The sequence below is a fragment of the Neopelma chrysocephalum genome, unplaced genomic scaffold (genome assembly GCF_003984885.1).
Source record: "Neopelma chrysocephalum unplaced genomic scaffold, ASM398488v2 Primary Assembly neopelma1_116, whole genome shotgun sequence".
Lineage (NCBI taxonomy): Eukaryota > Metazoa > Chordata > Aves > Passeriformes > Pipridae > Neopelma > Neopelma chrysocephalum.
The window spans coordinates 1,637,908-1,658,790 of NW_020897778.1; the positions used below are offsets into that span (position 1 = coordinate 1,637,908).

The window sequence follows — 20,883 nt, forward strand, 5'->3', positions numbered from 1 at the left end:
ACTTTCTTAGAGGTTGCTGTTACTTGTAACAGCTGAAAACTTCATTTAGGAGTTTTTATGTGTTCAGAGTTGTTCTGTTGACTAAGTGTGGTTCTTCCCTGTCATTGCTATAAAAAAGAAATACTCCTGAATCAACTGGATTTGAAATGGTATAAAACTAGAGTAATAAAAGTGAAATCAGACCACGGATCTTTTAATCCTGGGAAGATGAGAATTCCTTTTCAGGCTTCATGCGAAGCAAAACATGAAAGCTTGCCGATTGTTGGCTTAATTAAACTGAAAACAGCTGAAGTTGTTGAGGGAACTGAGGACCATCCTTCTCCCTGCCAGCCCTTCCCAAGCAGTGTCACATGGGGGAGGTGTGCAGGGTGGGAATTGCTCAGCTTCTAATTTCCTTATACTTGCCAGTCACCTCTGGACAAATGTCTGTATTCCTGTTTGGCCCAAGACAATTTGGGTATTTTCATATTATTCGTTTTTCCTTCTGTTTCTTAGAAAAACTGTGTGAGGTTTGTTTGATGTTTCTGCTCTCCCTTTGCAAATGGGGCAAGCAGAGGAGCAGGCACTGATGCTCAAGCCTGGGAGCTTGCATTGCTTCTGGCAGAACATCATGCTGGCAGGCTTGGGGAATCTAATTTTGAAGAGCTAACTTCTCTAGCAGGAAATATTTGTTGCCTATTGGGATGGCACAAGGTTTTATGCGATGTGACACATGAAATGAACTGTAAATACAGTGTGATTGTTCAGTTGTTGGCTCAGAGAAGAACAAACAAGTCCACTGAGCATAGCAAATCTCATTCTGAGTGGACTCTAGTGGCAAGTTCTGTGGTTTTGTTTTTCAGGACAATGTTAACTCTCTCTTGCCAGTGTTTGAAGAATTCCTGAAAAATGCTCCTAATGATGCCAGCTATGATGCTGTCAGGCAAAGCGTGGTCATTCTGATGGGGTCACTGGCAAAACATCTGGACAAGAGTGACCCTAAAGTGAAACCAATTGTTGGCAAACTGATAGCAGCCTTGTCCACCCCATCTCAGCAGGTAGGTGCCTTCTGGGAGGAGTTCTCAGGTTCCCCACAGAGGCAGTTTAACACTAGGATACTTTTAGGGATGTCAGAGAGATGAAAAATGGTTCTGGTGACAGAAAGGTGTCATTGGGGGTGCAGTCCGGGGGGGAGTTATGTTAGTGATGAATATTTAGTGGTCTGATGGCTGGTGGATTGTTTTACAGGTTCAAGAGTCAGTGGCAAGCTGTTTACCACCTCTGGTGCCTGCCATTAAGGAGGACGCAGGAGGAATGATCCAGAAGCTGATGCAGCTGCTTTTGGAGTCGGATAAGTACGCTGAGCGCAAAGGTGCAGCCTATGGGCTGGCAGGGCTGGTCAAAGGCCTGGGCATCCTCTCTCTCAAGCAGCAGGAGATGATGACCACTCTGACCGATGCCATCCAGGACAAGAAGAACTTCCGCCGGCGGGAGGGTAAGGGACAAAAGCTTTTCCCTCCAGATACCCAATATTTCTCTGTACCCACTATCACTCTGGTCAGATGAAGTGCCTGCACCCTTGTGCTTGGCTTAGCTACATTTATTTCACTAAAGTTTGAAGAGAAAGAAATGGGAAGTGACTGTTTTGAGGCCATAAAACTGCTTTGTTCACATCGTGGTGGAAGAAGGGTTTCTGGTGCTAGACCATACACATGTGCCCCTCCCTCCTGTTTTCAGAGGCAGGTTTTGCTGGGGGGACTCCTTTTCTGAGGCCACAAATCCCCACTACAGCACAAGCCACAAGGGCAAGAAAGCAAGAGACTTTAAATTGTGAGATTTTAAGTGCTTCTGGAGGAATTGTCAGATATTTTACAAACAATTTTATTTATCCATCCTCTTTATATGAAGTTGTATTTTCCTCTGACTGTGCTTTTTGGGTTTGTAGGGGCTCTGTTTGCCTTCGAGATGCTCTGCAGCATGCTTGGGAAGCTCTTTGAGCCCTATGTGGTTCATGTGCTGCCTCACTTGCTGCTGTGTTTTGGAGATGGGAACCAGTACGTGCGAGAGGTAAGTGCCTTCACTTTCTGCAATCACAGAGCATTAAGAGAAAAACAAATGGAATGGTTATGAATCCTGTTTGTAACCAGGCAAATTGAGAAGATGACCTATCCCTTGAGATACCACTAATAACAATTTGATCTTCTTAATAACTGAAAGCATCTGATTTCGGTGGCCATTAATTGGGAGCTACTTAGCCAGCTGCATCATTGTACTGAGACACTATTTACATGAAGGCTTTGTTCCCAGTGAGTCTCAGAGGAAGGGAAAAAACACGTGTTGTGTCACAGTTTGTGAGTGTTCTCTTCTCCTTGGAGGCTGCAGATGACTGTGCCAAAGCCGTGATGAGCAATCTGAGTACTCATGGAGTGAAGCTGGTTTTGCCATCACTTCTCGCAGCCCTAGAAGAGGAATCTTGGAGAACTAAAGCTGGTATGGAGCAATATCTGACTGACAAGATGAGACTAACAGTGCCCTTCTCTGTCATTCCCCTCGTGCATTCCATCATCCCTACAGATGGCTGTGATGGTTTATGATCTGTGGAACTTTTAGAGCTTTTGAGATACAAATGAGTTCTCTGACACATTTGGGCAACCTTTTTTTCCCCTCAGCATATTGCAGGGACAGTTTGTACCCCTGTCTCTATAGAAGTACACCAGAACCTGGAATTTTCCTCCCACACTTCTTTTACCTAGTACAAAAGAAAAAAATCTATTTTTTAGTGTCTTTAGGTGGCATAGAGTGGCTTGATGCATTTCAGCCTTTCTTTGTGTTCTCCAACTGGTAGATTCGAATTTGAGATAAATGTGATTATCTTCTCATATCGATTCTTAATGCTGTGTATTGTTTTGTGTTTTGTCTTGTCTTTTATCATTTTTTTTTGTGTACTTTGTGCTCAGGCTCAGTGGAACTGCTGGGGGCTATGGCATACTGTGCTCCCAAACAGCTCTCTTCCTGCTTACCCAACATCGTGCCCAAACTCACTGAAGTGCTGACAGATTCCCACGTGAAGGTGCAGAATGCAGGGCAGCAGGCTCTCAGGCAGATTGGGTCTGTCATCAGGAACCCAGAGATCCTGGGTAAGAACTGCCTGCATCTCTAATGTCCTGACAGGACAATGGTTTATAACAGCAAGATTTAGGTTCAAATGCAAATTTGTATAGAAATTAAACTATTCCTATGGAAGTATAACATGCAAGCTTGACAGCTTGTCTGCTTCCAGGCTTTTTATATGCTCCTGTCCCTTTTGTCAACTGGTGTTAATAGGGTTTCCTCTGTCCCTGTGCTGCTGGTTCCTTTAGAAGGATCTAAAACATCCCATGAGAGAACACCAGCTCAGCCTGACAATCCATATTTGGTTATGTACAAACAAAATTTTTTCTCTCCTTTTAAAAAATGTTCAGCAATCGCTCCAGTTCTGTTGGATGCTCTCACTGACCCCTCCAGGAAGACCCAGAAGTGTCTGCAGACTCTACTGGATACCAAATTTGTCCATTTCATTGATGCTCCATCCTTAGCACTTATCATGCCAATTGTTCAGAGAGCTTTTCAAGATCGTTCCACAGACACCAGGAAAATGGCTGCCCAGATCATTGGGAACATGTACTCCCTGACTGACCAGAAGGTGTGGTGCTAAAAATGCTCTCTAACTGTATTACTCTAATACATTTGACAAACAAGCCCTAGAGAGAATTTATTTGGCTTGGAGATTTTCCTTTTAAGGTAGAAAATATCAGCATTCATGCAGATTCTTTAATTAAATGTATGTAAATGAATAGATCATGACTAAAGACAGTGACAGTTCTCAGATGCTTAAGACTGTCTGCTCTGTGCTTTGGTCACCTAGTTAGTACCATGTTTATCCCTGCAAAAAGGTCTTGTAATTTTTACTATATAAGAAATGCCTTAACAAACAAACAAGTGAAGCACAGATCAGCTGCTTACAAATGGATCCAGGGTTTGTTTGAAAAGTATTTGTAGGACCTGAATGTAGGCTTAAGATCCATGTTTAATTTTTGTGCTTATAATCTCTACATTTAAACCTTGTGTAAATGTTAACAGTGTTGGATTTTCCTTAGACACAAAGTGCTGGGTTGTGAGTGAGCATAGAAAAGGTTTTGAATTGTACAGAACTGGTGGTGTTTCTTGGACTTGCAGAACAACTCACTGTGCTAATTTGCAGGATTGTGAAAGCAACTGATTAAACTCTCAGGATACTAGGGATGTTTGCTAATAATAAGGGGTGAATGTCCTTTACATGAAGGTGACTTATGGTTTTCCTCATTTTGAATCTGGTTCTTACTCTCTGGGTTCTTTGTTTCAGGATCTGGCTCCGTACCTGCCCAGTGTGACTCCTGGACTGAAAGCATCTCTGCTGGATCCTGTTCCTGAAGTAAGTCTTTTGTACGAAGTTTTTCTTTCAGTGCATTAGGTTGGACATTGTCCTAACCAGTCTGACACATCTGTTGTAGGAAGTTTGAGAGGGTACGTTGCAGATCTCTGTTTCTCTTGTCTGTAGGTGCGCACAGTGTCTGCAAAGGCTCTGGGAGCCATGGTGAAGGGCATGGGAGAGTCGTGCTTTGAGGATTTGTTGCCGTGGCTGATGGAGACACTGACATATGAGCAGAGCTCAGTGGATCGCTCTGGTGCTGCTCAAGGTGGGGACAGCCATGTCTGAATCTCCCATTAAACCAGATTAGCTGCTTGTTTCTTGTGTGTATCAGCTCTGTTCCCTGCTTTTTTTCCTCAGGTCTGGCTGAAGTTATGGCTGGTTTGGGGGTAGAAAAGCTGGAGAAACTTATGCCAGAGATTGTAGCTACTGCCAGTAAAGTGGATATTGCTCCACATGTACGAGATGGTTATATCATGATGTTCAACTACCTGCCAATTACCTTTGGAGATAAGTTCACTCCCTATGTTGGACCCATCATTCCTTGTATCCTTAAGGTATGTAGCAGACATGAAGAATTTTATTTATTAAAGGATTAAAAAAAAAGTCTCCAGAGTGTTTTTAAGTATCATTTCCAGTAATTGTGGGACATGTCAGAAAAAAAGGGGGAACTTAAATTATAAAAATTATTTTTTCTTCCAAGTTGTTTGCTTGCTGTCTTTCATTTGTAGTCACCAGCCGTTTCTTGAAATCACCTTTGTGCATTCACAACTCCACAGTTCGTTTGCTTTTCACAGCTGAGAGAGAAAAACATAGGTTTGTTTTCCTCCTGTAGCTTTTGTGTATTGTGCTGAACCCCCCAGTTTTCAGAGCCCCTTTTGTGTCTGTGTTCAGGCGCTGGCAGATGAGAACGAGTTTGTGCGGGACACGGCGCTGCGGGCGGGGCAGCGCATCATCAGCATGTACGCGGAGACAGCCATCGCACTGCTCCTGCCACAGCTCGAGGATGGCCTGTTTGATGACCTCTGGAGGATAAGGTAAGGGATAACCAGCTTATCCACAGACATTTGTTTTCCATGGATGAAAAACTAATGTGATTTAGACTCTGCATTGCTCCTCAAGGAAATGCAGAGAACCTCCCAGGAAGCAAAATCAAGTGTGTCTTTTTGCTTGTTGATTTGATTATGATGCCTTATAACACTGAGGCTGCAAAGCCCTGCCAGCCTGGATCAGGTTTCCAGATACCTGCAGAGCATCCCTGCTGGATTATTAATTCTGGTGGTGACTGAAATGCACTTCCAAGGCAGTTAATGTGGCAATATTTATTCCTCATGTATTGTTTTTCATTTTTCCAAATGCTGAGTAAGTTATTGTTCTCCTGTGTATGAAATGTGCAGTGGAGCACTCACAGCTGATAGCAGTTGCTCAAAAATTAGTTGCACTAAATGATTTGTGTCAGCTGAGCGCTGCTAAGTGCTGTTACCCCAGGTGAATGTCGTTTGGGTTGAGACAGATGCTGGCAATGTCTTGCTCCTTTTTAGAAGCCAGCCTATTCTCAGGTTCGTTGGTTTGATTTGGAAATTCTCCCAGCCCTTCCAGTTTGGAATTCATTCCTTCCCTTTCTCTTTAGCATGCTGCTTTCAGCCATGTTGGCAGACTGGTGTTACACATCAGCCTGTGCAGTGTTTCAGTGCTGACCCAGCTCTGCCTCACATTTGGCTCCCGTCTGTAGCTGACGTCCTGTCAGATTTGGACAGGTACCGCCTGAGTGCCCTGTTTGTAACACTTGACTTGCTCCCGTTGGCAGGTTTAGCTCAGTTCAGCTCCTTGGAGATCTTCTATTCCATATCTCAGGAGTCACTGGAAAAATGACCACAGAAACTGCCTCAGAGGATGACAACTTTGGAACAGCCCAGTCAAACAAGGTAAAGCTGTTCTTGTGTGTTGTGCTTTTATTTCTTTTTTAATTCTCTTATTTTAAATCAGCATGGAAAGCTGCTGGAAAGACAGATTGAGCAATCATGTATTTTTGTAAGTTTCATGAGTGGATAATACAATTTATGCTATTTCTTTTCAGGCTATTATTAATGCTCTGGGAGTGGAGAGGAGGAACAGGGTGCTGGCAGGGCTGTACATGGGCCGCTCTGACACCCAGCTGGTGGTGCGCCAGGCCTCCTTGCACGTCTGGAAGATTGTTGTCTCAAACACTCCTCGCACGCTGCGTGAAATTTTGCCAACACTCTTTGGGCTTCTGCTGAAATTCCTGGCCAGTACTTGTGCAGATAAGCGAACGGTGAGAAATGGAGTTGCACCTTCCTCTTTCTGCAGGTGACTCTAGAAACTGATTCCTGAGGAACACAGGATAATTCTTCTCTATAAATCACTTCAAAGCTGTCATCAGTTTAAGTGTTCTGAGCATGAGCATGTCTGAGTTCTGTGTTTGCTGAAGGCAACTGTGATGAGAGTAAAACTAATTTTTCTGTGGTTATTTGTAATAGTAGTGTTTCCATTCCTACTGCTCCGTCTGTACTGTGAACAGTAGGTTATGATCAGAAGTTAACATTTGCTTAAGTTTCACCTTCTTAAGTTTTATAAAAAGGAAAATAGTTAATTAATACATTTTTGGGGACAGGTTGCAGCACGGACATTAGGAGACCTTGTCCGAAAGTTAGGAGAGAAGATCCTTCCTGAAATCATTCCTATCCTGGAAGATGGGCTGAAGTCAGACAAGAGTGATGAGAGACAAGGAGTCTGCATCGGGTTGAGCGAGATCATGAAATCGACCAGCAGGGATGCGGTGAGTTAGATGTTCCAGAGAGAAATTCCCAGTTTCCAAGGTATTTATGTTATGGTGCAGGTATTGCACTTCAGACAGAATAATACAGATAGTGCTGGACTTGTTCTGTGGACTGAATTCAGGACTTATAATTACACTGAGTTGCTGTTCAGGCAAATGTATGGATTTGTATCTGTTGGTAAATTCTAACATTGCACGGTTCTGACTTATATGAAAATCTTCCACTAGGTAACCTTAGAGCACTGCAGCTTGTTTGTACTGAGCAACTCTGCTTGTTTTCCAATATATTTCAATTAAACTGCAATTTAGTTTCAGTTGTGCAAATTCTGCATTCTCAGCCACTTCACTAAGATAAATGTGACTGTTGTGCTTTAGGTATTCTGTAATTTTACCTCTTCAGGTTCTGCTTTTCTCCGAGTCCCTGGTTCCTACAGTGAGAAAAGCACTGTGTGACCCTCTGGAAGAAGTCCGTGAGGCTGCAGCCAAAACATTTGAACAGCTGCACTCAACAATTGGCCATCAGGCTCTTGAAGACATCCTGCCCTTCTTGCTGAAGCAGCTGGTGAGCATTGCTCAGCATTAGTCAACAACCTGATTAATGATGCTGTGGGACAAGTTTTGAATAATTTACTTAAAGGAGAAGGAGGATTTTAGAGACAGACCTTCCAGGGAATGGCAGCAATATTTTGTCTCCTCCATGGAGTCATCATAGCCATTGGTAGGAAGGATCTTGTGGCTAAAGCTTAGGCCTAAAAGTTGCTACACCTGGCTGTGCTATGGAATTGCCATTGTCACCTGCTTAAGTTGCTTGGCCACCATGCCTGAAATGGAAAATCTTTCTAATGTGACCAAAGAGTGTGGTTTTGGTCTTGCTATGTAGTAAGAGAACATTTTTCAGTAGAAGACTTGGGTTTGGTTATATGATCACAGGGTAGATTGTCCCTTGAAACAGGGTTTAGCTCGGTGTGTCACAGATGATTTCTCAGGTTTGTCACTTTCTCTTTCCCTGTAGGATAATGAAGAGACAGCTGACTTTGCTGTGGATGGTCTTAAACAAGTTATGGCTGTCAAGAGCCGTGTGGTGCTGCCTTACTTGGTGCCAAAGGTACAATGGGAAACAAATTTTTAACTTCATATCTGTGCTGTTTCCTCCGCTTGCTGCCAGTTTTCTTTGGACCAGTATGGTAAAAGGAAGATCATAATATGAAATTTTCTTCTGATTTTAAGCTCAAAACATTGTCATTTGGGTTGTGATGCGTAAATTTTTCATGTTGTAGATGAAGTGAGATTCCTCCTGAAAAAACTTTGTCTCATTTTTTGGTGTTATTTTTTTGTTTTTTGTAGCTGACTACCCCTCCAGTGAACACCCGTGTGCTGGCTTTCCTCTCCTCAGTGGCAGGGGACGCTCTGACACGGCACTTGAGTGTCATCCTGCCTGCCATGATGTCTGCGCTCAAAGAGAAGCTGGGCACCAGTGAAGAGCAATTGGCAAGTAGCACAGCTCAGCTCTTTGTTGTGACAGGTTGCCTGAACATAGTGCATCAGGTTTACTTCCCAGCCCAGAATCTGTGTTCTCTAGATTCACAGATTGCATGTTTAATTCAGTCCATTAGCTTCTCCAGGATGAGTCTTTTTGCCTGGTGGCATATTGTGAGTCAAAAAACGTATGCTTTCCAAATCTATTTGTATCCATTTAAAAGTCTCTTTGGCCTGCTACAAGACACAATTCTCAGTTTACTTATTCCTGGAGAACTGCCAGAGTGTCTAGTTAGCTTCGTATTTATTCTTGGTGTAGAAGAGAGATTAAAGGGCTGCAGGAAGGAAATCTCCTGTTTTGCATGCAGCACTCCTCCTGTACTGCTTTCCAAAACATCTGGTGTTTGGACTCCAGAGAACATCCTGGAGTTGTGACTGCGGACAGACATGTACATAATCAGTCAGTGAATTAGGAATGAGTGACAGAGTCCTGTTGTCTGTCTGCTGTGGATGCCCATTAGATCAGCTTCTAGCCCCAAGTCTGCCTGGAGATCTCTCATGTACCCACAGACGTGCTTGTAATTAGTGTTATGACTCACAGCATTAAACTACCTAAATCAGAAGAATGTTATCTGACAAGACTCACAGTCTGTCTTGGATGAGTAAGATGGGGGAGACTGAACTACTCTTAATTTTTGTAAATTAGCCCTCCTGTAGCTGCTGCAGCAATCAGTTCAGCAGAGTTTGGTCACTTGGTAAATGTTAAGAATTGGTCATAAACCTGTGTCTGCTTCAGGACTGAGTCAAGCTTTTAGTGGTGATGTGAGCAGCTATTTAATGAGAAACAATTAGCAAGTGAGGTGTGTTGTATTATTTCTCTAAGAGAAAATGCTGGGGCTAAATCTGGCTTTGTTCTGTTCGAGAGCTAATGTAAAGTTAATTTGGACTCTTCAGGAGATGGCAAACTGCCAGTCTGTAATCCTGTCTGTGGAAGATGATGTTGGACAAAGAATTATAACTGAAGATTTGCTAGAAGCTACCCGCAGCCCTGAGCTGGGCATGAGACAGGCAGCAGCTGTCATGCTCAATATCTACTGCTCCAAGACAAAAGCAGACTACACTGGTCATCTCAGGAGCTTGGTTTCGGGCTTGATTCGTCTGTTTAATGACACCAACCCTGTGGTTCTGAATGAAAGCTGGGATGCACTTAATTCCATCACCAAGGTGAGAGGCATCTCGAAAAGGTGACAGGGGTAATGCCTGGCCTGAGAAGACTTCACAAAGAATATCTGCATGCCATGTTGCCTCATCTTTGTCTCTTCCCTCTCTTCTGCAGAAATTAGATGCTGGGAACCAGCTTGCTCTCATTGAGGACCTGCACAGGGATATCCGGATTGTAGGGAATGAGGCCAAGGGGGACCATGTGCCAGGATTCTGTATTCCTAAGAAGGTAAAGGATCAGAATGGATGTGGATTCATCACAGCTACAAGACGCCCACCTCTGGGGAGAGCTGATTGATGTGACTTTACAGCTCTTAGAAGCAGCAACTATTTGGGCATTCCAAATCTGTATGTTGGAGAGACTTTTTGTAGGTTACAGCTCTCCTGAGTTACCCTCCAGAAGAGTCCTCTTGTAATGAGGTCTCTGACAATTCTGTTATGCATGTAAGTCATGGTCACTGGCTGCTTTTTGTGGGTGAGTAACGCTGGACTTCTGTGCCAAATTTCTCTGGTTTAAAAATTCCCTGAGCCGCCACCACTTTCCTCATAGCAACTGGCTTAGTAAGGCAGAGAGGCATGAAATCAAACCAAATAAAAGTAGGTCTGTCAATGTGGAATCAGGCAGCTGAAGGTCAACAGGAAATTGAGAGAAAGCCTCCAAGTTTGTGCATCTGGTGTATAATGGGAGCAAAAATAAGGTACATATTTTTTGCATCTTAGCTTCTAAGCTTTCTTATCCAATTTTCGTGACAGGGAGTGACTTCCATACTCGTGGTGCTGCGGGAAGGTGTTTTAACTGGTAATCCAGAGCAGAAGGAGGAGGCAGCAAAGGCCTTAGGGCTGGTTATTAAGCTGACTTCTGCTGAAGCTCTTAAACCATCTGTGGTGAGCATCACTGGGCCGCTTATTCGAATTTTGGGAGATCGGTTCAGCTGGAATGTCAAGGTGGCTCTGCTTGAAACATTAAGCCTGCTTTTAGCTAAGGTAAGATTCAAAGTATTGGTGGTTTGTGAACATTTTCCATGATAACCTTCAGAAATATCTGTTCCTGTTCATGTAAATACAGCTGGGATGCCTGCTGCTGTGGATTTGGTATTGAGGAGTAGCACTGTAACTGGATTGCATTCTTCCAGCAGCTTCTGGCCTACCAAAAGAGCCCCCAGTGCTGAATCACTGATCTTTTTATAAATATTGCTAAATGCTGATCCCACCTTCCAGTGATTAAAGCCCACCATGTAATTAATCTCTCCTGTGTCCACCATTTTTATGAATTGTTAAGTGCAAAGATCTTATGTATCTTTGAACTAAGCTAAGCTTTGATTCAGTGCTCTGTATACAAAAGGCTGTTTGACTGTAAAATCTCTCAGCATTACCCTTGTATTTCAGTATGCAGAAAATAAGATTAAATTTGAAAAGGTTAATGGTTTTGTGGTAAATTATTGTTTCATGTTTTTTCTCTTTTAGTAGCACATTAGGTCTAACAGGGGCTCTCTGATACCAAACTGCTGTAGTAGAGGTCATGCTGTTTCCAGGCTTTGATCTCCAGCTGCTGTTTCAGACTTTAACCCACCACTTTCCCTTTTTCCATCTCTGGAATAGGTTGAGATTGCCCTGAAACCATTTTTGCCCCAGTTGCAAACAACCTTCACCAAAGCTCTACAAGACTCAAACCGTGCTGTTCGTCTTAAAGCTGCCGATGCTCTCGGGAAACTCATTGTCATCCATGTCAAAGTGGATCCTCTCTTTACGGAGCTCCTGAATGGAATTCGTTCCAGCGATGACTCTGCCATCAGGTAAGCTACAGGTGATGGCTCAGATTTTCCTGCTGACTAAGGGTGAAAGAAAGGGCTGGGATGGATGAACAAAACCCCCAATTCTGAGAGTAACATGTTAGTGAAAGCAGTTAACTGTTATCCAAGGGTTGTAAAAAATGTGGATGATGGAGCCTGCCTGGGTCAGAAGCTGAGCTGTGAGAGTGTTTGGGAGAAGCAGTCCTTGGTGTCTACCCAGTTCTCCTCTCTCCTGCGCACCCCCAGCAGCCCACTTTCAGATAAAAGACACTATCAACTGCCAGTCTGACCTGAAGTAATGCAGCTGTTCTTGTATCCTAAGGGCACACAGCCCTAAGACATGGACTTCCTGACTTGAGAATTTTTTTAATGTTTGAACAGTCAGAAAATATCTATGGTGTAACACAGACACAAGTACAGAAACATGGAAGTACTCTCTAGGATGGAGTTTTCAGCAGTGCACAGAGAGAATCAGTCTCCCAAACTGTAAGGCATATCAGTGTAATTGCTGTGCAAGAATTTGCTGCAGGTATCCAGAGCAAAATTTCTCTTCCAGGGACACGATGCTGCAAGCGCTGCGGTTTGTGACACGAGGAGCTGGTGCAAAAGTAGATGCTGCAATTAGGAAGAACATCAGCACGGTGCTTCTCGGGATGCTGGGACACGATGAGGTACTGCTTCAGCCAGCTGCAGAGGACCCCTGCTGTAGACAGTCTTTCTCTTACATTTAAGATCTGAACCTTCTAACAGAGTTATTTTCTAAAATAACTTCTGAGGAAATTCCTAATGATGTAGTCAGGGGCAAGAACTGGAGATCCCTGGCCAGTCCCTGGTAACTCTGAAAATCTGCCAGTTTAATGTTTCCTTGGCAACTGCTTATGTGAGTTTGACCTGTAGCTCCTCACCAACAGGTTTGAGCCAGCTCTACAGTCAGGATTTGCTTTTTATATCTTGGAGAAAACCTGCAGTACCCTCCCTGTGAGCACGGATGTGTGTTTGTAGCCTCTCAGCTGGGGTTTATTGTTCAGTGTGAGAAATTTTTCAGATAATGGCAGATTTTTCTCCAACAAGCAAGAAGCTCTCCAAGTTTAATATAGGGTCTTTTTTATATGGCAGATAGCAACAGTAACATCTGTGAGATTAAAATTAATCATCTAATAATTTCTTTCTTATGTCAGTCAGTGCAACAGACATGCAACTGTTGACATTCTAGAAATAGAAAAATTGAAACATTCCCATTGGGTTGTAAGTTTCAGTGAGAAGAGCAGTAATGGGATCGTCACATAAGGAAGCCAAAATAACAACAGCCTGGGAGTGTTAAATTAAAAGTAGTAAGAGTTTATCACAGAGATGAGCTCATCCAGAGATGGCTAGAAGTAACACTTATAGTAAGTGAATCTAAAGTAAACTCTTGTGAACACATCTTTTAAAACATTCACTTTCATCTTTATGACTTTTCCATTTAACAAATCAGAACTTAGATAAGATCTGTAATTCTTCAGTCTCTGCTGGCTTTTTTGACCGGCAATTTGGCTTTAAGTTCCATTATGTACAAGAAACCTTGTGAACTGACAGAAATCCACAGGGAGTAGGAGTGAAATACTACCATTGATTTCCTCCTTCTCTTTTTGTTTCCTGTCATCTTCTGGCACTTGCTCTGCTTGCTGCCTGTCCTTGGTGTGTTGAGCTCAACCCGTGTTCCTGCTCTCCCATTCCTCCTCAGGACGCCACCCGCATGGCCTCGGCCGGCTGCCTCGCGGAGCTGTGCGCGTTCCTGTCGGACGAGGAGCTCAGCACTGTTCTCCACCAGCACTTACTGGGTAGGTGAAGTTGTTCACAGGGACTGGAACTGATTCTGAAAGCAGGCAAGATTCCTTCTCAGCCACTGGTTCAGGCTTTGTGACTGAATCTCTGCTCTGTATTTTCTTGTCCGTTTCTTTACCCGTGGCTGTTAATTTGTGCACCCTGGTACCCAGTGAGCACAGGGTACTGGTTGTCATTTGGAGATAACCAGACTTTTTTTTCCCTGGATGACTTGATAAAAGTACCAACATGGCTGAGTAATTGCTGGTGCTGACACAGAGAGGGTAGGAGGTGACAGGATGTTCAAGCAAGGGTGGACAGGAGGGCCATCTCACCTTTTGGCTCGTGGTGATTGCAGACCACATGTGATGGCTTCACATGCTTTTGAAGAATTGACCAATTTGCCTCCAAGTTAGAAAAAACCCACAAATTTTATAGGAACTCGTAGTGTTTGGGAGTGCTATGGATTACTCTCCCCTGTGGGATTAAAAAGGGAATCTATTAACTGGTATCAAATTACAAATGGCTTTTACAATTTTATTAGAGAGTCAAAGCTTGTGTAATTTTGAAACCATCAGAAGTACTTGGGTTGAACAAGAGAGTCCCTTGTTTGTGTGTGCTTCCCTGTCTGCCCGGGTGCTGTGTCTGCCTGGTACAGGTGTTGTGTTTTAGCTCTTTTTGGGAGGAGTAGAGGAAGCAAGGCATCCCTTTGGATGATGCTTGTTTTTTCATTTTATGGCAGTGAATTGACAAACTGCCAGAAGCCTCCTCAGATGAAGAGGAATGGATGGTGGGAGACTTGCCATGGTTCTCTTCTTTCCTCTGCAGCAGACGTGTCTGGCATCGACTGGATGGTGAGGCACGGCCGGAGCCTGGCTCTCTCCGTGGCTGTGAACGTTGCTCCTGGCCGGCTGTGTTCCCCAAAATACTACAACAGCGTTCAGGAGATGATCCTCAGCAACGCCACGGCCGACAGGGTGAGTCCTGCCTGAGGATGGGCGAGCCCTGTCACGAGCTCTTGTTGGGAGCAGCTTTGAAAGGTGTGTGACCAGGTTCTCTGTGTTACCAAAGAGGACAAAAACCCCCAAGTGCCATCTGGAGGTTCTCCCTTGGCTAGGTGCAGTTTTTATGGTGAAATGACACAACTGTTCTGGTTCTTCAAGTTCTGATCTCTGTGGAGATGAAGATTAAATAATCTTCTACTGCAGAGTAGCTTTCATTGGGAGTAAATTCCACTTCTGTTTCCCTATGAAAGGTGCAATTCACAGGCACAGGTTTACAAGAAGAGCAAATTACTTGTTTTAGGAGGATTTTAAATCAGGGGTTGAATGAGTAGTTTGGGGTAGGGTCTTGGGGGCTCTGTGGGGCCTGCCACCTTATTCCATCTGGCTCATGGTTGCATTGGGACTTTTTCATCATATCACCCAGTAACATTAACCCAATATTTTCCTGCTTTGATGCTGCTGTTCTTTTGAAAGATGGGTTTAGCCTTCCACAAAAGCTGACAGACCATGAGCCTGGTTATACAGGCTGTTGAACTCTGCTGCAGTAACACCAATTCTTCTCTTTATGTTGAAGATCCCCATTGCAGTTAGTGGCATCAGAGGGATGGGCTTTCTCATGAAATACCACATGGAAGAGGGAGGCAACCTGCCTCCCAAACTTTCCAGCCTCTTTATTAAGGTAAGAATTTTTATGGTAACTACCTGGTGGTGTTCTCATGTGATCTGAATCTCTCTCTGAGCTAACTCATGAGTGCCTCTCTATTAAATCTCTGAAAAATCTGAAAATTTCTTTTTGTGGCAGAGCACACACAGAATCACTGTATCAGCCTGCTTTGCAACTGTGGATACAATACTGCCTTCCCTGCTCTAACGTAGAAATTTGCTTTCGAGCTTTCTGTGCTAAACCTCGGGTCTGAATCTTATAAGTGCATTTTTCCTTTGCAGTAACAAGCAGCTGGCAAGGAAGCAGAGAAGAGTAGGGGGGAGCTATTGGGTTTTAAGGTTGCTAAAGGTTAAAGGGTCTTTGTTAGAAATGCATCAAATACCAACCCTCACCTTACCTGAGAGTGTTGAAGTTAACACCTTTTTCAATTCCTACCTATTTAAATATTCTACATCAAAATTCCTTTATTGGTTGTTCTATTTTTTTTAGGTGTGTGGCTGAATTTCTTTGGTTTGTTTAGTTGTCTGCCCTCCCTGCACCCTCCACTCCCCCACTGTCCCTCTTGATAGACAGGGGTAGATAGAGTGAGGGGTCATGCTGCAGCATGTTACATTTTCAAAGTCTACATTTCTTTGCAATTTACTTGAAAAACTACCAAACATGCAAGTTGGCATGATGCAGGCCAACATCCTTTAAAGCAGATTTTTTTGTTTGAAATCCTACTTTTATATATTAATATTGTAGTATTGTGTTAAAATATAAAATACCTCAATAGTCACAATACCTTTATCACCATATTAATAATGCACTTGACATTCAGATATTAGCTTTCACGTTTTAGGTGTGTTAAGATTAAATTAAAATACAAAGCTCTGACTTTTTTAAATTTTAAAGTGAAATCTGCTGTTGAAATCCACCTTATACTCCAACCAGAGACTGACTTGGCCATTGCTGCTGAGTGAGTGTATTTTAGAGGTGCTGACACTATCAGCTTTTCTGCACTTAGTGGTCATTGTCATTTCCTGAGACAGTTGAGAGGAGCATGTGACACTGTCAACCACATATATAGAAATTTTCTTTGAAAAGGTGCTTTGCTTTCAAGGTTTGTTCTTCTCTTACACAGTTTAGTCAAACTTGTTGGTATCAAGTGTGTCTCTTCTGTACCTGTGAGTTGAAAACTGCTTTTCTTAGTATAGTTTAAAATACTTAAATTTAAAGAAAAAATATAAACAACTGCTTTAAATACCTGTTCTTGGTATACCTGAATTTAATTGCACCTTTATATCCTTCAGTGTCTTCAGAACTCATCCAGTGACATAAAATTAGTTGCAGAAAAGATGATTTGGTGGGCAAATAAAAGCCATCTTCCCCCACTGGATCCTCAGACAATTAAACCAATTCTCAAAGCGCTTCTGGACAACACAAAGGACAAAAACACCAGTGTAAGAGCCTACAGTGACCAGGCTATTGTCAACCTTCTGAAGATGAGAGCGGGTGAAGACGTGCTTGAGGTATGAGACACAAGGAAATGTCATTGTTGGTAGCAAGGCTGTGTCACCTCACTCTGCATTTGTCTGTGTGGTGCCTGCAGCCTCAGAACGTACTGGAAGTCTCTTATGAAGTAGGTGGAGTGGGACATTCCTATTTGCATTTAGGCCTTCAGCAGTATTCTCATGCTAAGGCCTGAAGAAATAAGCGACACTGATACTGTACAACCCTACGGTGCAGCATTAATAGAATCAAGGCTTTTAACACACCCCCCACGTTTGACAAATGCTTTAAGTCTCCCCTGTGCTGGAGTTCCCTCAGTTGGCACTGATAATTTATTGCTTTGGCCACTTGTATGATCCCCCTGCAGCAGCAGTGGTGCTAGGGGGTATTTTAGAATGGACAACTTCATGCATCCATTTCCAGACCTGTTTTCTAAGTCTGACCTGCTTTGGGATAGTTCCCATGTCTGGAATTGTAAAACCAGATGAAGAATTTTGGTATATTGAAAGATTTTAGCTAAAGGCAGCTTGTAAGGCACTTATGCTTATTCTTACTTTGAGTGGTGTGTCGTAAGGAGTTGGTAATTGGTGTTGCCTTCTTTCCACAGTCGGTTTCCAAGATTTTAGATGCTGCCAGCCTGGAGCTCCTGAACGAGAGCTGCCGGAGGTCCCTGCGGAAGCTGGCTGGGCAGGCTGACTCCGAGGAACAGATTGACGACACCATCCTGACGTGATACGGCTCCAGAGGACACGGAAACCCTGAACCAACCGCTGCATCAGCATTTCAACTCAAAACACCTATTTTAAATGTTTTCATTTTTGAAAATGTTAATTCTGACGGGATTTCAGGAAAAGGACTCCCAGAGAGTATTTTAGTATCAAATATACCAGAATAGCCTTAATTAGACCCACGTTAGCTGAAAATTAAAAATTTGGTCCCCTTTTTGAAACAGATAATGAGCAAGAGACAGACATACTAACCAATACTGGTCAGTTGTGGCCAGTTGTGAGATGTGGCTAGAGCACATCAGGCTTAAACTCTGGTGACAGCTATTTCCTTTCCAAGGTTTGTGCAAAACCTCCAGTACTGGAAGTGTTGTTGGTCTTTCCACGCACCCTGGGAAGCAGGAATAGAACTCAGTGAAAGTTCAATTGTATTGTTTTTGTGTACTGCTAACTTGCTGCTTGTGACGGTTCTGAAGACTGAAAATCCCTGTAAAACGAAGTATTTAAAATAGCCTTAGAAATCACAGATGGGAAAGGGGGATTAAATGCAGTCTGTTTAGAGAAGGAACATTTAATAAAGGCTCTGACTTTGATCCTGCTGCCGTAAACTGTTCTTTTCACAAATGCATTTGTCAACAAACTCATACTGTGATTTACTTTTCAGACCTGCTTGTTTAAGGGGATGCAGTTTGTAGAGTGGGCAGCCCTGTGGTCTGTAAAAATCTTTTGCAAAACTGAGGCAAGCCAGGGTTTAAGGCCGAGCCAGAACTGACATTTAATATATTTTGTAATTACTCCTATTGATTTCCAAAGTATTTTTGATGACAGACAGCTTTTCAGTTATCCAACTTGTGAAAAGTCTTCTGTGTTTAGGTCTTCAAAGGCTTCACAAGATACTTGGCACTTCCACCATTGGGTTTTTTGGTCATTGAGTTGTGCTGCTCCAAGAAAGTATTTTATTTTACCTGGCCACATATATATCTCTTTTAAAAAATTATTTCAATTTACCTTTTATGTTACTTGATGGAAATAGTGAGAAGTATTGCAGAATAGAAATTTTTAGAAGGCAAAATGAGCTTTACATTCCATGCAGAGTAACATTTAAGTGAGTCTTATCTATTTTCAGAACTCACAGAAGCTGGTTGCACCTGAGGAGCCAGAGCATTAAGATTTGTTGTTTCAAGTGGGTGGGTGGTGTGGGTGGTGTGTGGGGAATCTTTCTTCATTGTAACTCTGGATGGCTCAAACCATGGTGATGGGAGGACAATACAGTATTATACATCATAACATTTGAAAGCATAAAATGGAACCTCGTGGGACACACATTCTGCTAGAACCAATCTGTTGATTGCTGTGGCAGTAGCAGCAAACACAAAACCATTCAATTTTTACCATATGCCTCAAACAGCAAGATACAATCTCGAGTATTTGGGAATGCTGTGCTTTGTTCTGGTCAGAAGTACAAGAACCTGTCAAAAGGTTCTTGATGTTATGTCAGCTCCTGAGCCTGTGGTGTATCCTCCTGACAACAGGGAATTGCTGTAGGAGTCAGTGGAGTGGTGTTGGAAGGGACTTGGGAAAATCAGCTATTTTACCCTATATCTAAGATGGACTCGGTTCCAACTAAAGCATTCCTAGCTGAATTCCACATAATTATTTTTTAGAGAATTGTAGGATGGAGCTCTGATAACCTTTCTATGCCATCTATTTAATTATATAAACTTTTCAGACTGTCAGAACTTACCTCGTGTCTAAAAAAAAAAAGAATCTTCCTTGCTGCTCCTTGAGTCCATTGCTGCTTGTCCTGTTCCCACAGACATTGAAAACAGTTTGTCAGTTCATTTTTGCAGCAACCACATTGTTACTTCAGTGTTCTAAACTAAATAAGTTTAGATCTTCTAAGTATTTTCTCATAGATTTTCATGTTTTCTAAGAAAGGTCTGGGTGTTCTTTTGTTGCAACACTGCTGTGTTGTTGACATGTTATTTTGTGTTCAGCTACAAAGCCAAGCTACAAAATTACTCTGTAGCTAATTATTTCTAATCTTGCATTTATGCATTTCACTATGTCCACACAACTGCAGCGCTTCCCTTTTGGTCTGACTGAAATTGTGTTCTACTTATCACATTTAGTTGCATTCTGGAGGTGTTTTTTAATTCTCATTTTTGCCTTTCAAAATACTTGCAAATCTTAAACCATCCTAAAACTACGTATTTTGCACTGAATTGGTAATGAGTGAAAACTCACCTAAATGCTCTTAAGGATTTGGCAGCTCAGGGCACTGGAATGAGTTTCACCTGCAATGCATTAGTTGTGCTTTGGGATAACAGGAACAGCAGTTAAACCATGCAATGCAAAAACCTCTGCCCTGACACATGTACAAAATGTTATGCCATTCAAAAGCTACTAAATAGATGGCAAAAAGCTCAGTTGTTGTACTGTAACACTCATTCCATCACTGCAGACAGGAAGGAATGAAAACATGGCAAGTTTTGGGGAAGAATGGCTGTCTGAGCGCTTGCCTGTGGGCACCTTGGCTTACCTATTTTATATCTGATTCCAGTTGATGCCCCACATAAAAACATGGGAAAGAAAATTACAGTTTAAGAAAGCCTTTTTTATTAACTTGGTAATTTTTGCCAATAAGATCTTTTGTTACTTAGGGTATTCTGATGATTTGTAGTTCCAACTTAGGTGGCAGCAAGTGGAAAAAGTCACTCATCTTCCCAAACAGCACCTGAATTTCTGCACTGAGCTTAGTTGTTTCTGAGAGAAAGGAGTGAAAGATAGAAGCTCACTTGCACTTATGGAGAATATGCTGATTTTTCAGTCACAGTGAAACACTGAATTTGGTTTTGATAGCTACTTTTTGCTAAACTATTTATACACTGCACTATAATACATTGGAGATAAAATACCCATAATTTTTTGCCACAACATGATATCTGATAAATTGATTGTGCCAACTCGGAGACTAAAGAATTAATTTTTTTCTCATTTCAAGTGTCTTAAAAATACCAGTTGTCAGTAAAAGATAATTTTTCCCTACGACTGACTGTAATAACATTTTTGAACTGTCAAGCAAACTGTCTCTGAGTGACAGCTGAACTGTGTGTATTTCAAGAAGATCAAAAAATAATTTATGAGAGAGGTTTAAACTTACAGGGTGCTGAAAATTACAATGGAAGAGAGACAAATGTAAAAGCATAAAATATTCAAATATTTTGAATTTTTTTTTTGATAAGTCACAGTTCTTACTGTCCATTCTGTTAGGTATCATTACGCTGCCTCACGCTTTTCATGTGATGAGGTTTCATGAGCTTAAAAATAAAGGTAATAGGAGTCCCTGTCATTTTGGGTTTGAGCTGGTGGTTTGCATGCTGGATTCAAGGGATCTCCCTGCAGCTACGTGGCATCCTCAGTGCTTTCCAGGATGTGGGGGCCTTAACAGGGGTGAGCTTTGAAAGCTGGAATATGTTTTTTGAA

At 42.4% G+C, this 20,883-nt stretch overlaps 1 protein-coding gene across 2 annotated transcripts in view; it reads left to right on the top strand.

The window, feature by feature from the left end:
* GCN1 (GCN1, eIF2 alpha kinase activator homolog) overlaps positions 1 to 17,990 on the top strand; it is a 45,313-nt gene extending 27,323 nt beyond the window's left edge. Inside the window, exons 33-58 of one of the 2 annotated variants that reach the window (XM_027696854.1) lie at positions 843 to 1,037; positions 1,228 to 1,474; positions 1,925 to 2,046; positions 2,355 to 2,469; positions 2,937 to 3,116; positions 3,441 to 3,661; positions 4,361 to 4,429; positions 4,556 to 4,694; positions 4,787 to 4,983; positions 5,321 to 5,463; positions 6,234 to 6,351; positions 6,504 to 6,719; positions 7,059 to 7,223; positions 7,624 to 7,785; positions 8,236 to 8,328; positions 8,568 to 8,711; positions 9,654 to 9,923; positions 10,036 to 10,149; positions 10,674 to 10,904; positions 11,520 to 11,713; positions 12,267 to 12,381; positions 13,434 to 13,530; positions 14,345 to 14,490; positions 15,092 to 15,196; positions 16,474 to 16,692; positions 17,280 to 17,990. In XM_027696854.1, coding sequence (XP_027552655.1) covers positions 843 to 1,037; positions 1,228 to 1,474; positions 1,925 to 2,046; positions 2,355 to 2,469; positions 2,937 to 3,116; positions 3,441 to 3,661; positions 4,361 to 4,429; positions 4,556 to 4,694; positions 4,787 to 4,983; positions 5,321 to 5,463; positions 6,234 to 6,351; positions 6,504 to 6,719; positions 7,059 to 7,223; positions 7,624 to 7,785; positions 8,236 to 8,328; positions 8,568 to 8,711; positions 9,654 to 9,923; positions 10,036 to 10,149; positions 10,674 to 10,904; positions 11,520 to 11,713; positions 12,267 to 12,381; positions 13,434 to 13,530; positions 14,345 to 14,490; positions 15,092 to 15,196; positions 16,474 to 16,692; positions 17,280 to 17,405 — 4,143 coding nt within the window. In that variant the 3' untranslated portion in view covers positions 17,406 to 17,990. Of the gene's footprint in view, positions 1 to 842; positions 1,038 to 1,227; positions 1,475 to 1,924; positions 2,047 to 2,354; positions 2,470 to 2,936; positions 3,117 to 3,440; positions 3,662 to 4,360; positions 4,430 to 4,555; positions 4,695 to 4,786; positions 4,984 to 5,320; positions 5,464 to 6,233; positions 6,352 to 6,503; positions 6,720 to 7,058; positions 7,224 to 7,623; positions 7,786 to 8,235; positions 8,329 to 8,567; positions 8,712 to 9,653; positions 9,924 to 10,035; positions 10,150 to 10,673; positions 10,905 to 11,519; positions 11,714 to 12,266; positions 12,382 to 13,433; positions 13,531 to 14,341; positions 14,491 to 15,091; positions 15,197 to 16,473; positions 16,693 to 17,279 lie in introns of both variants that reach the window. The other variant, XM_027696852.1, reaches the window with a different exon arrangement.
* Positions 17,991 to 20,883: the final 2,893 nt, after the last annotated feature.